This window comes from Berghia stephanieae, chromosome 3, assembly GCF_034508935.2.
Source record: "Berghia stephanieae isolate SIO BIC M18660-M18661 chromosome 3, UCSD_Bste_1.3, whole genome shotgun sequence".
In the NCBI taxonomy this organism is placed as follows: Eukaryota; Metazoa; Mollusca; class Gastropoda; order Nudibranchia; family Aeolidiidae; genus Berghia; species Berghia stephanieae.
Window position 1 is genome coordinate 71443805 of NC_088362.1, and position 15461 is coordinate 71459265.

Consider the following 15461-nt stretch of genomic DNA (forward strand, 5'->3'; position numbering starts at 1 on the left):
TAAAAGCCTTCAAATAAATGCAACGAAGATTAAGGCTTTGACAAGTCAGGAGATATTAGAGTGCGTTAAAGTGTAATAGCCAAAATAATAATAAGATTAATTTGAAAAAAAGCTTTGTGTTAGTGTTCCACCACATAGATATGTGATCTGTATTACGCCTTATTGGCACAACACAATGGCGAGGCTAAAAAGAGTTTCGTAAGGAATAATGGACTTCCTGGCCATGGTGCCGTTTTCAGACAAAACGCATTTCTTTATTGTGACCAGAAATATTTATGGCCAAATATTAATCGATTGAAATTACATTCAACTTGTGAATGGAACAAATCTCAAACATGAAACTTCAAAAAGTCTTGAATTTGGAACTTAAAAAAAAAAAAATAAAGTGCCAGTCTAACTATTGGATATTTGGAATAATAGATTTTAATGTTTTCTGGCCAAAATAAAAAAAATAAAAAGAATAAGTATATTGTCAGAGTACGGCAACGGGGGTTTGTTTTCCACAAGAAAATTACATTCCTGACGTTTGTTCTCCCCTTCCCTTCCAGATTAATCTCTTATTCATTGGACGTACTGACGCCAGATATGTTTTTGCCAAAAAGCCAAACGAAACTAAGGACATACCCACAATTTTTGTGAAATAATGACCATTTTTTACTCACTACACTTTAGATTTTATAAAAGTATAATACCAATATCAAAGAAGAGTTCATTTTATTCTTCGGTTGCCACTCCAGAGATTCTGGAAACATGCAACCAGTTGTTTACGATTAAAGCAATGTGAACTTATTTGCAGGTCTGATAACCCAAAATATTGTTACGGAAATACTCTCAAACACAAATTATTGTCCATTACAAAGGTAAATCAAGCCCATAATTACGCTGTTTTCATAGCTGTTGATGTGTGCAAGTCTGATTAAGGTAATAACATTGCTTATTATTAATTTGTATTTTATAAAATAGAGTCATAAAATAGAATTAAGTTAGAAATCGTGGAATGAAAAATGGTGAAAATTATCACATATCAGAATGAGAAATAACTAAATCTTCGATGTCAAACGCCATTTCATTAAAAATAACCCTCCATCTTAATACGGTATCAAGTCGTGGTAAAAGCCTATGAAGATATTCTGATATAAACTTTATTCAGTTTTGTTTGCACTATATTATATAACTATCTATACCCATTCAACTTATTAAACAAAAACTGTGACCCTCTGTCTCAAAGTGGTATTAAATACGTTTGGATACACGACAAACTGGAAATTAAAACTCTGGCCACAAATATGAAACTTGGCGGTTGTTTTTTTTGTTTTGTTAGTATCTATTTAGCAGGTTTATCACGACATAATACTGTTTTGAGACTATTGATCATAAGTTTGATTTTTAAGTGAACATTACGAAACTTGGCGTAATTTTGACTGTTTTGCTGGGAAGAAAAGATGTATTTTCCTAAAGTGATAAATAGAGATTTCTCCATTACTGGTCATTTTTTCTCTCTTTAGAATCACTTTCCGCATTTAGTTCACCACTGATGACGTAATACCGATTTGAAATTTTGGATCTCAATCCTAATTTCATACCATGAGCTACACAATATAAAAGGGTCATCATCTGAGCCACTCTGAATGCCCACTTTTGCCAGTTAACTGCCGTACTCTGGAAAACTCGTATTTAAAAATTTGGCTAGAAAACTTGCCCTTCATATAACCACCAAGATCGATATAATAATTTAAATGACCCTCATCTTAGAAAAACTCAGCGAAGTCCCAGGTTTGAGAGTTTCTGCCAAGACGAGGGTCATTTAAATCGACCGATATTCGAAGGACGACTTTTCTGGCCTTATGTTTAAATGCGAGTTTTTTTCCCGGAGTACGAGAGTCAACAGGTTAAAGCGGTGGGTCAAATAAAAAAAAAAGCCATTTATTTATTTTGGATTTGGCACTAAAACGCAATCCTGGTAACCTTGATTAGACTACTTGTCTTCGTCATACCCAAAGATTGGAAACACTAAGACCATTTCTGTCGTTCTTCCTTCTACTTCAGTTTTCTCTGTGCTATGACATCCGTATTGTATTATCATTATTTGTCTGCTTGGTTGTTCGCCTTGCGTTCGCTTTCTTATGTTTTGTCATTGCTGTTATCGTCGTCGTCGTCGTCATCATCATCATCATCATCATCATCATCATCATCATCATCATCATCATCATCATCATTATCATTATTCACTCTGCGCAGTATTGATATGATGTGATATGATATGATATAAGGGGACATAATAATAATAATAATAATAATAATAATAATAATAATAATAATAATAATAATAATAATAATAATAATAATAATATAGCTCTTCATCCCGTTGCCACAGGCTCTTAGTGCTTTACAGTGATATAAAACAAAACACATTACAGTAAGTCATGTATTGATGGAAAAGAGATACGAATTCAATCTAACAACAACAAAACATGATAATAGCACGGCAAATCTCATAGGCAACTCTTTTCTCCACAGGAAGCCAATGTAACTCACGGAGAAGGAGAGTTGCCGACGGGAATGTCTGTTTATTTCGTACAATGAGTTTTGGCTGCGTTATTTTGAGAAACTTGAAGGCTTGCACATTTTATGTTTAGCTAATTCCGCCCAGAGGGAGTTACCATTGTCTAATTTGGATAAAACAAGGGAATTAATCAAAAGCTCTGCTATATGCTTTGGTATTAAATGGCGAATTTTGCATATTTTTTTCATTTCTATCGTACATAGACTGCATGGTGTTATTCACATGGCTTGTCATGGAAAATCTTTATCAATGATGACGCTAAGGTTTTTTTTTTTTTTTTTTTTTGCTAGATTGGAAAATTCTATTGTTTCCGAGAGTAATAGCTGATCTATTTTCCTATTTAAGTATACTCGCCTTTCACACATCAAGATGTCAGTTTTATTTTCGTGTAATTTTAAGTTGTGTTTTATATTCCAATATTTAATATCGTTAAAACAGCTCGACATTCGTTTGTATTAAGAATAGTAAATAACTAAGGGATACTGAATAAAACTTGCTGGGACTGAACATGATTGACCACGTCAGTCTGCCATCGATCCTGTAAATATGATGCAAACCATTTAAGGGTAATTCCTTTTATGCCGAATATATTTTCTTTTCTTCTTAACAAATGTCACGGTCAATGGTGTCAACAGCAGATGAAAGATCTAAAAGGCATAACACATTGATATTGTTAGCATCGGCATTAGATAACAAGTCATTAACAATTTTAACAAGGCCGTTTCAATACTGTGTTGCTGTTTGTAGGCTGACTGGAAAGGTTGTACCAAACTGTTGTTTTTAAGATGGGATGATAATTGTATAAGAATTACTTTCTCCTAAAGTTTTGACAAAAAAGGTAAATTTGACACAGGGCAATAATTGTTTAATACATTGTGGTCCATTAATGGTTTGTTTCTTCAGAAGTGGTTTGACGAGGACACTTTTAAAACACGATGTAACTTTGCCAGTCAGTAGGAATTTATTATAATTGATGTAATGGATGGTAATAATGTATTGATGGAGCTGGCCAAAAGCTGTGCTGGTAAGGGTTCAAGGTCGCAGGATTTTATGGGGGTTTTTGGCAAGTCGCTTTCTTGGTTGTAGATGGCAATAAAGTGCACATTCCACGTCCAAGTTGATCATTACAAAACCAATAAATCATAATTGTTTGCAGGATTAGAAGTTTCGAACTATGAAAGAAAAGATGAGGTCTTTGGTTTTTTTATTGTTATCTGCCAGACTCGAAATGTGTTCTTGTGTAGTACACGATGAATGGTAAGACCTGATGTTTTCAGCAGTCTTTCTACTCTCCGACACTTCGTTTTAGCGTCATTAACGCCTGAGGTATACCACGGAGTATACTTCCGGTTCGTGACGGTCCATGTTTGGAATGACGCATATTTGTCAAGCGTTTCGATGAGAGAACTATTCCACTGGTCTTGAGAAATCGCCGAGTATTGATTGTGTTGCAATATTAACATCTCGTTGATTTCTTTCCTAACATCAGGTAATCTAATTTTCTTTTTCTTGTTTGCTGGCGGTCGGTAGATGCAGTTGATGATGCATATTGCATTCTGGAGGGATAGTCTTAAATCAATGACCTCCATTGTTTTGCAGTGCATTTCGAGGCTCTCCACATGTTCAGATAAATTGGTCATGGAAGGTTAACAAGGGCGCTACAACGTTTTACACACAAATGAGTCAGTTCAAAATGGATGGGATCGACTCACTATTTAAGATATTATAAAAGCAATCGGACCATGGGAAAATGCTATGAATCAGTCATAAATGAAAATGAGGGATCGAAAGATCACATTAAAATTTGAAAATCATGTCCAAAATCTTGGAAATGGCATTTTTTCGGCCTGTTTATTAACATAATCGTGGAATTAAAGTTTTCCAATATCATTTTTTTGTTGAAAAATTATATATACACATTTGAATATTTGGGTTTGAGTGTGGTAAAATTTTAGACATGTATTTTAGAGTTGTATAAGTTATAGACTGGCGGCTGCAGGCGTCTAATCTTTTCCGGTTTTTTTTCTCGCAACCGATATATACTTTTGTCGCAGATTGTCAGATCTGACAATTAACATTCCTATAAATGGGTCGCTCTAATACGAGGGCTCGATCAATATCAGCCCCTGGTGTTATTGATTATAGATAGGAAAATACGCCTACATATCATTTTATAAGTACAAATAAATTGTTAGCGGTAAATGAACAGCCTCTGGGGATGTAAGCATGGAAACGATCTGTGATGTTCACGTCCCCGGAAATACTTTTTGCAGTTGAATATGCCATGTTTTCGTGATTTGTTAAGATACCATTAACATACTTGATAAAATGTCAATAAAGTGCTCTATGTAGACACGTGGATAGGATTCGTCCATGCCTTTGAATTTATCAAATGACTTGTTTTTAGCGCACTGCTTAACACCGCAACCTTTAGAGTGAGTGTTATTGCACGGTAAAAATAATTAAGCAGCCTTAAAATAATCTTTATTCCACCACAAGTAAGATTTGTAGATATTTCGTAACCAATAAGTTGCTATTAAAGAAATCACCTTATCTAATAGAGCTAGTGGTCATTTTTGAAAATATTTGTTTAATCACCCAAACATGTCACTTGAGAATTCCCTATTTTTACGTTGTATCTATTTTTATGCGTACCAACCAAAAGATTATTTAAACGGCCAATCAGCCGTATTTTCAACCTCTGTTTATTTGCCATAATAAAACAAGCGGACATATTGTGTCGTCGTTGACTGAAATTTTTATTGACCGGGTTCAAACATTATTTAACGATTATGATTTTACTATGAAGCGATAGGGGTTTCCAAGATTAGAGGTGAATTGTTTTACATCATCGTGCTTCTATTTGCATTTTGACATAACCCTACATTGCAACCATGTTATGGATTTGATTTGAAAACCAAATATTTAAACGGGTCTTTATCAATCTGACAAATATAAACCGTCTAAGTAATATCAGTACAATGATAGAATGTCATTTAAGGGCCTTTTTAAAGACGCCATTTGCCCCACCCACAGCGAGAGACAAGAGAGATAAACCGACTGACTGTTTTACCATAATTTGGCCATAAAACCGCAGAAAAATTCAAAATGGTTGATCATTTCTGTTTTTTAAAAGGTGTGGTATACTAGTCACCATATTGCCGGATGATATATTAATATGCCGTACTCTGAAAAACTACTTCATACATTTGGCCAGAACAAAACATCTTTTACTTCAGATATCGATCGAGTGAGATGACCCAAAATTTGTCCAAAAGTTTCAAAGATCAGAACTCATCCCAAAAAAAAGTGTCGAGGTTCAGATTTTTGTTCGAAATGTTAGAGGTAATCTTAACAGCTCGATACTTGAAGCAAAAGTTGTCTGGCCAAAATAAACGATAAATAAGTATTAATTTTGGTCAATTATCACCTCTATAAATGGGTCATTTAAATACGTAGGCTAAAAATTAACACCAGCCCCTAATGTTGGTTTATTGATTATGGATTAGATGCTAGGCCTACATAATGTTATCGTTATTCAAGTACAGATAACTTGGGCAAGACATCACCGTGACCACATTTGAATTTTTAAATAGTTAGAAATAAAAGTGGCAGTAGCAGTAGCCGCTAGTGTGCCTTCTCTGTTTTTGTTTTTAGGATCGTTAAACCCGCCCATAATTATGATATAACAAGTTCAGGTCAATATAGCGACAAAAAATGCCTATAGACGAGTACTTTAGTTAATAATTGTCTACATTAATCAGGAATAAGCTTACCACTAAGCTTTTCAGAAAGCCACGCAAATAGAGCTAATTAACTGAAGGGGCAAATGTGATTTGGGATTATCAATGAATGTCCCTATTATGCTAATTTTTATTAGTAGTAACGTATAAAGACATAACGTTTACACAAACATATTACTGTGTCATTAAACTGACATGCTTGTTCAGTCTATCGCTAATAAAGAAGAAAAGTCGTATTATTGATATTTTTATTTTTACAAAAAATGTCTTGAATTTAGAAATTCGAATTCAAAGTCAATCAAGTGAATGCATTTGTTGCCTTGGCTGGTGACAAATGCATTCACTTAAAACCAATAATATTTTTAGCTGAATTTGTGACACACTTTCACACGTGCTCGGACAAACATGATTCGCTGTTTATAAACAATAACTTGAATGGAAATCGACTTCTCTCTCTGATCATTGTTATTGTTTTTATACCGCCAAATGGATGACCAGTTATCTCACAATTATCTTGATCATATTCTAAACGTTTGAATTTACACATAGTTTTCTGTGTTGTTTCTATTGACCAAGCTGTAGAACAGTGGGTATTTTACTTAGACACAAACCGTGGATAGCAAATCCTGTGTAGTTTGCTATGTCAACCAATCACTGCCATTGTTTACATTATGACGACTGCCCGAGAGGCGTGGTTACCTAAGTGTCTATTACAAAGACGAAAATACGCGAACTGTCATCTTAGCGGACAGAATCGGTGAAAGCGTATCTCCCAAATTGGATTCTTGATTTTAGCGTATAGAATTTTATTCTGAATTTCAACCCCACTCCAACATTGGGAGCACCAAGAACGAATACAAAGTAACCGACATGAAGTAAATTTACATTGGTCAGTAAGAGTAGAGACCAGTGGCTATGGATCCTAACGCCAAATGCAGCGGTCACCAAAAATCCTTGTGAAGTCGGCGGCGAGAAAGGAAAGATATCAAGTATTTAACTAGCATACCACTAGCTGACCCAGTTTGACGTCCACGAGCAAGAGACATCAAATACAAATTGTAAAAGCTATCCACTTCAGTGCTTTCTCTAAAACTACTGTTAACATCATCGGCAGACAAAATATAATTCTAAAGAAAAAAAAATTAAACGTTTAAAATATACAAGAATAAATGAAAAATCATAAAATCACTCTCCACACCCCCTTCCCCCACTTCCACCAATAAAGAGAAACGTATCGAAAAGAGGCAAAGAAAAAACAAAGCAAACAAACAAACAAACAAATAAAAGAGAAAAGAAAAAAATTACACAATTCAAGAGTGTCATACGACAAGACAGAAAAGAAAAACCTCAAAAATCAAAACAAAAAACAAAACAAAACAAAAACAAAAACAAGAACAAAATAAAGCAACCCCCCCCCAAAAAAAAAAAAGAAACAAACAAACAAAAAAGAAACAACAACCCCCCCCCCCCCCAAAAAAAAAAAACAAAAAAAAACAAACAAACAAACCAAACAAACCAAAAAACAAAACCCCAAAAAAGCAAAGAAACAAAAAAAAAAAACAACAAAAAAAATAAATAAAAAAACCGAAAATCAAAGCAAAACAGCACGACTTTTCACTAAGCGTTGACTCACCTTGGTAGAGTCAACCAGAGCATGTTGCAGCACATGCACCATGGACACGCCATCTGTCATAGACATGTGCATCCTGAACAGGAGCACCGTATCGCGTGGCTCACGGAAGTTGTGTAGGACCTGGTCAAATACGAAATGCATGACAGTCATTTATAGATATACAAATCGTATTATTATTATTATTATTATTATTATTATTTATTATTATTATTATTATTATTATTATTATTATATTATTATTATTATTATTTATTATTATTATATATTATTATTATTATTATTATTATTATTATTATTATTATTACTTATATTATTATTATTATTATTATTATATTATTATTATTATTATTATTATTATTATTATTATTATTATTATTATTATTATTATTATCATCATCATCATCATCATCATCATCATTTTACCAATATGATTATTCCGTCTGAGTCAAATGGGTAAAAAACGTATGTATGTGTGTGTGTGTGTGTGTGTGTGCGTGTGCTTATGTGAGTGTGTGTCACAGGAAAATTAAAATAAAAACATTTATGGCATGATGATGATGATGATGATGATGATGATGATGATTGATGGTGATAATGATGATGATGAAGACGATGAAGATCATGACAAATGACAATAATGAAAAGGAACACGATGAATAAATAATGGAACAATACAGCAAAAATTACATACAACTACCGTAATGTCAATACTGGTGTCTCAAATTTCTGCATAACTATGATTTCATACATTTGACCTACCTGCACCTCCCACAAGGGATGTCTGAATGAGAGAGGTTCTGACGCCATTTTGGAAATAAACTGCTGGAGGTCATCCAAAGTCTCAATGTACCCGGGCATATTAAACACATGGTTTGACGTCACAAATGACCGATCGGTCACCCAAGCTTGACCACAACAAAATTTGACAATCTGAATGAAAGATGGAAAGAATTGATTGGACCAGATACAAAAGTACAAGGTAATTAAAAAAAAAACCCTTTACCGCTTATTTTCTTAACTTCTTTAAAATTTGCTCTGGAAAAGGAAATTTTAACATTCAACATTGTTAGTTGTAATGAATTATGAAAAAAGGGCGTGCAAATTTTTCTGTGGAACTCGATTGGGTACGGGCCGACTGTGCGTGGCACCCCTGAGTGAGTCCCGCCTTCTTTTTGTAGACTCCTGTTTTGTTTCTCGACTTAATCAAGCTGACAAAATTTCTCAACCCAACACAGGATACCAAACCTTTGAAATTTGCGATTTATTAATATTGGTGCGGTGGTAAACAAGTATTGTTCCCCGCAGAATGTCTTCTGTCCGACAGGGAATTTAAACATAGTAGCAATCAAGATCAAATAAGTCAACGTTTGCACTTTTAGTAAACAATACAATGCAATACAATACAATAACTAATAATAGATAAATTTGGCCAATAGTGTGGCCTTTGGTGCCCTATCACAGCGATGAAAAACTGATATATGCAAGATATATGTAAGACATAAAGTACAGGTTACAATTAAAACAGTGCATCGTATTCACTTGACCCCTCCCCCATCCCCCTGCTGAAAAACTCACAACGCTAAAAGCAAGTCATGCTTTGTTTATCAAGATCTAATTGTACTTGGTTAATAAACAAATTGTTTTAATTTAGATTCTATTTATACGAAATATTAACATAACGCGTTCACTGAAACTAGAGTTGTTATATATCATTGTTTTTTTTTTTTTTTTTTTTTTTTAAACGCACCACTCTTTGTTGGCTTGCATCTCTGAGATTCTTCATTACATTTTATTCATATTGAACAGACAAATATAACAAATCCTTATACGTAGACTATCAAAATATTATGAATATGAATTGAGAAACAAAAATATACAGTGATGTTTTAAAACCGTGTTCAGAAATACAATACCAGAGAAAAATGATATAACATTGCAGAACGTTGAATGACGATGATCCTAACTTTTGTTGCCATTTTTAGCAAACACTAACTATGACACCCTATTAATCATTTTCATCAAAATTCTCTTCATCATGTAAGAATTCGTCGATGTAGCACAATCACATACCTATTTTGGTCTAACGATTACAGAGTTAGCACTTTAACACCACAGTCCTCTTTAATGACGCAACGTAAATCTCTTTTTCCAACTCGAAATGCATTTCCAAATTTCCTCAATGGTTATCTCCTCCCAGCATAAAATAACTCTTTCTCACTAGGTTTCTTTAGCACGGTTTTGACAGATATGTAACTGGATTTGCATAGAGTTTCCCAGGCATAGCAACAAGTGACTTCTTTAAAGAATTACAACGCGCACATGCAACAATAATTTGCGCGTCTTATCTTTTCGCCGATATCGAAATGTTTAGATGGTGTTACAAGATTTTATATTATTATTAATAGAATACAGCCTCTCATTCAAATATTTTGATATTTTGCAATTCTATTAACAAACAATAGTTCTAAAAGTAGTAAATGTGAAAAAATGTATCTTTCTAATTTTTTACAATAGAGAGGATCGAATAAACAGCGGCGCGTTTATTTTGGTGACTACCCGATATATATATATATATATATATATATATATATATATATATATATATATATATATATATATATATTCATATATGTCTGTATGTGTAGGACCTGTGTTCCTGTGTGTATGTGCATAATATAACAAATAAACTTATTCACCATAAGGATGCACTTCTCAATTATGTATATATTTTCCAACAAATGACAAATCTGTTCAGAAAACTACTTACATATGAAGTATTTAGACTTTGCTCGAAAATTTTCATCTTATGTTAAACCTGTGTTTTCTTTGCCTCAGAAGTTCTCATATGAAAGCAACAAAAAACAAAAAACAATGTGAATTTATACAAATCTGAAATGTTGGAGTTTCTGGTAGTAACCTTGGATATATATAGATGATGATGATGATGATGATGATGATGATGATGATGATGATGATGATGATGATGATGATGATGATGATGATGTTGATGATGATGTTGATAATTATGATGACGATGATGATGATGATGATGATAATGATGATGATGATGATGATGATGATGATGATGATGATGATGATGATGATGATGATGATGATGATGATGATTTTTTAAACTTACACCAGTGGCTGCTTCATAACTGTTCACTTCTATAATTTTTTATACATATAATTTAGGGACATACATTCAAACAGACCTTTTGCGTAAATCTTGGATACAATTTTCTGCCACGTCTGTTTTCCACGTATAAAATCCTAGAGTCGATGAGATGACGTATCCGTTCTGTGTCTAAACCTCTTTGTATAACGATGAGACTCTGTACCACAGGAGTAGACCTGGACCCACTGCCCAACCAGATCGACTCGGAACTTGAAAGATGAGAATGACACAGACAAACACAACACTGACCCCAAAGTTTTTTGCCGCAACAGCAACACCAACTGAAAAATCGTTTCATGAGAAAGATAAGTGGAACTAAGATAATGATAATGACGAGTAGAGGCCACACGAGAATGAATGATATGAGGAATTTGAAGAAGTGTTTTAGAAATGATTTGCATAAACTAGGCTGGGTCACTGGGCTAATGGGCTCATACACAGCCACTGGGAAATTTGTTTTGATTTTGAAGTCATTTTTCAGACCTGTGTTGTAATATTCGTCTGTGTCCTCTTGCATATCTGGCAGATCAAGACATACCTCGGATCTGTTGTCGGATGACAAAGAGGACTGGCTGGGGATACGATGGAGAGGGGAGAAATATGGTTCTTGGGAAGTGAGCTGATTCGAAGAGATGTTTCTAATTCTGTCTAATAAAAACTGAGTTTTCCCTGTCTGGTGCCGGTCTACTGTTGCCGTTGAAACTGGATACGTCTGGGCTGTGTTCTTGGGACTATCTTTCTGAGTTTTCATTCTTGGAAATGTTTGGACATTTGGAGTGGGAAGAGTTCTCCGATTTGATTTTGGGTCGGAGTTTTGTCTTGAGGTTGTGTGGCCTTTCGGAAGAAGGGGCTCCTCTGCAGATGAAACTGAGGGACCTCTATTTGATCTCTCTGAGTCTGAAGTCAAAACCACATCACTAGTATTACTAAGTTGTTTTCGATGATGTGATTTTGGCGATTTTGAAGAAGACGAATGGACGTCTCTTTCAGATCTTGAATACAATTTGGACGGATCTGAGGAATTTGGTACAGATTTTGAACTTTTTAAAGTCTGATACGAATACCTAGGGTTTTTGTACTTATCAAACGGGGCCCTGTTTAAATCTTTTAATGAAATTTCTTCCTCGTTAGGCTCTGCTTTTTTAGACACATCTAACAATGACTTGTGTTTTTTGGAAGAATTATTTTGCATAGAGGTTGTTATGGATCTGGGAAGTTGATGATACGATGCAGACCCTTTGCTCTGACTCTTCCTCTCTTCACTTGCATTCCAATCACGACCGTTTGCTGCTCTAATTTCTCTTGGAGCAGACGTAGCACGTTTTGATCTAGTAGTTTTTTCAGATTTCACACTACGTACATCAGAATCATCCCTCACACTCGAATGATCCATCCTATTGTTTCTTTCTTTTGATGTTATCTTGTCATAAACATTTCTAGAGGATGTGGGCGTTTCTGGTAGCAACCTTGAAGACATAGATGATTCGTTATATGATGAAGATTTCGATGACTGATTTGAAACTTCGGCATCTTTTTCTGAGGAATTTGAGCTGTGTTCACGTCTTCTGCCCCCACCGTCGTCGCTAGAAGATTGCCTAGAGGCAGAAGAGCTTCTAGGTCTTCGTTTGACTTTTGGAGTGTGCGAAGGCTTTCCTTTCTTAGCCTCTTTCGATGTAGAGACGTACACCTCCGGATCTTCGGTTGCCTTATGTTGCTTTGAAGACCGGTTTGTGTTATCTCTGGTTTTACTGTCTCGATGATTCGAGCTATCTCTCGACGTATCTCTTCTCTTATCAAGTTCATCTTTAGAATGTCTCGTTCTAGACTCACTATGGTACCTTTCAACTTTGACTCCTGAGTGAGGGGTACCTGAACTTGCCGACCTATCTGTGTTAGAATTGTCATTTTGTTTGGAGCGAGAAGAAGGCTCACTAGACCGAGGTCTGATTTGTGTTGGTATTTGCGAGTGAGTTGGCGATAGGGAAGACCCAGCCTCTGGGAGTTGACTGGATAAGGAGAATGGAGAGCTGCTACTGGCGCTAATGGAGGATCTGTCTGATTTTCTAGAGTGGCTGGACGACTTTGAGGCTTCTTGATGAGAACGTGCATCAGCTGAAGTTCTATTCGATTGAGTCGTGCGTTGATTTTTGATAGTGTTGTTCCCAGCGGCAATGGGGAGGTGGGTTCTATTTCCACTCGATGTTTGCTGTTTAACAGATGGGGTGGCCGGTTCACTTCTTTGACGTCGATGGGTTTTAGTGTCGTTGTAAGTGGTTGATGATGATGGAGATGTTGCTGTTCCTGCTGGGGAGTCTGGGCCTTGAGATGATAGCAAGGATGATGATGATGCTTTATATCTCTGTGAGGTTGGGATGCTAGAGTACTGGAACTGTCGGCTCCCATGGCCTTGGCGAGATTCCATGAGGCAATCTAGTTCCCATTACCTTTCAGTGGCGGAGCTGAAGAGGGAAAAAAATAACATCAATTAAAGATTGAAATATTCATTGGTCTCTCTTTTCTTGATAGAAACAGAAGTCGTTAGTATCCCTTCTTGTGTTTTTTTTTCTTTTTAGAAATCAAGGTTAGTCAACTTCAATTAAAGGCAAACAAGTTGTTTCTGTTGTTGACTGAAAAAGAAACGCCCATTTTTTACGCACGTAATAATACTAATTATCATTTATCACGTTTATTTAAATGTAGGTATATAATGAGTTGAGTAAGTTATTAAATATAGAAAGCTTTCCAAACGCGCTTGAAAGATTGGACAAAAAACAAAAACAAAACAAAAGCAGATAAGAATTTTAAACGTTTTGATTTGTCAGATTTCTGTCCATGCTGTACTTGAAAGAACATAACGATTTTCGTTGTTTGTCGTCTTAACGTATCACCATATAGAAGCGATTGACCAAACATCTATCCATATTTTTCATTTTAAACAATTACTTTTTAAAAAATCCATTAATCGCTTTCACATGATAAACCAAACACGAAAGGCCTGTCACCTCCAACCCTCCCCCTTTCAATCTCCCCCCTCCCCCAAACCAACTATTTTCCTGATCGATGCTATAATCTGTTCTAATGCCACTCTTTTGATAGAAACTTGATCCAATGCCCCCATGTCTTCATCAATAATGAAGCGGGTGAAACTCCATCCCTACATTTTAACCCTTTTACAACCAAAACTGATTCCCCTTCTTCTTCTTCTTCTTCTTCTTCTTCTTCTTCTTCTTCTTCTTCTTCTTCTTCTTCTTCTTCTTCTTCTTCTTCTTCTTCTTCTTCTTCTTCTTCTTCTTCTTCTCTTCTTCTTCTTCTTCTTCTTCTTCTTCTTCTCTCTTCTTCTTTCTTCTTCTTCTTCTTCTTCTTCTTCTTCTTCTTTTTCTTCTTTCTTCTTCTTCTTCTTCTTCTTCTTCTTCTTCTTCTTCTTTCTTCTTCTTCTTCTTCTTCTTCTTCTTCTTCTTCTTCTTCTTCTTCTTCTTCTTCTTCTTCTTCTTCTTCTTCTTCTTCTTCTCCTCCTTCTTCTTCTTCTTCTTCTTCTTCTCCTCCTTCTTCATATCCTCCTCCTCATCCTCCTCCTCCCCTCATCCTCCTCCTCCTCCTCCCCCTCCTCCTCCTTCTTCTTCTTAACTTCTTCTTCTTCTTCTTCTTCTTCTTCTTCTTCTTCTTCTTCTTCTTCTTCTTCTTCTTCTTCTTCTTCTTCTTCTTCTTCTTCTTCTTCTTCTTCTTCTTCTTCTTCTTCTTCTTCTTCTTCTTCTTCTTCTTCTTCTTCTTCTTCTCTTCTTCTTCTTCTTCTTCTTCTTCTTCTTCTTCTTCTTCTTCTTCTTCTTCTTCTTCTTCTTCTTCTTCTTCTTCTTCTTCTTCTTCTTCTTCTTCTTCTTCTTCTTCTTCTTCTTCTTCTACTTCTTCTTCAAAATTAACTAAGTCAGAGTTAGTATTTCTTTTGGTGTTCTCATACAAAACAAAAATCGGTTCTCGATAGGGACCGAAATCGATCCTGGGTGCAGTCAAGAATTTATTCTGACCCCTCTGTCCACCCAGTAGTTGGGTCGGTGTGAACTGGCGGAAAGTATTTTTCAATAGACTAGCGTCCTATCCAAAGGATAACAAGCATTTGCTTTCTTCCGTTCCAAGCTATAGAAACCGGGATAAACTCCGGCTCTGAAATACAATTTTTTTTCATTCGGTATTGATAAACTGGTACTTTAAAAAATCGTACAATTTCTACTGAGTTGTTGTTTTAGCCATTTCCCATACTTCACAAATATAAACTATTTGAACCTCCTACAAATAACAATATCTCATTAATTCCTTAGTTGTCACAATAGATCCCACATTTTAAACCAAAAA

The 15461-nt window shown here is 35.2% G+C and overlaps 1 protein-coding gene across 1 annotated transcript in view; it reads right to left on the minus strand.

Moving 5' to 3' along the window:
• LOC144968377 (uncharacterized) overlaps positions 1-15461 on the minus strand; it is a 102781-nt gene that overhangs the window by 25019 nt on the left and 62301 nt on the right. Inside the window, exons 3-5 of the mRNA XM_078906662.1 lie at positions 11155-13576; positions 8699-8869; positions 7940-8059 (exon numbers count right to left, since the gene is read on the minus strand). Coding sequence (XP_078762788.1) covers positions 7940-8059; positions 8699-8869; positions 11155-13539 — 2676 coding nt within the window. The 5' untranslated portion in view covers positions 13540-13576. The remainder of the gene's footprint in view (positions 1-7939; positions 8060-8698; positions 8870-11154; positions 13577-15461) is intronic.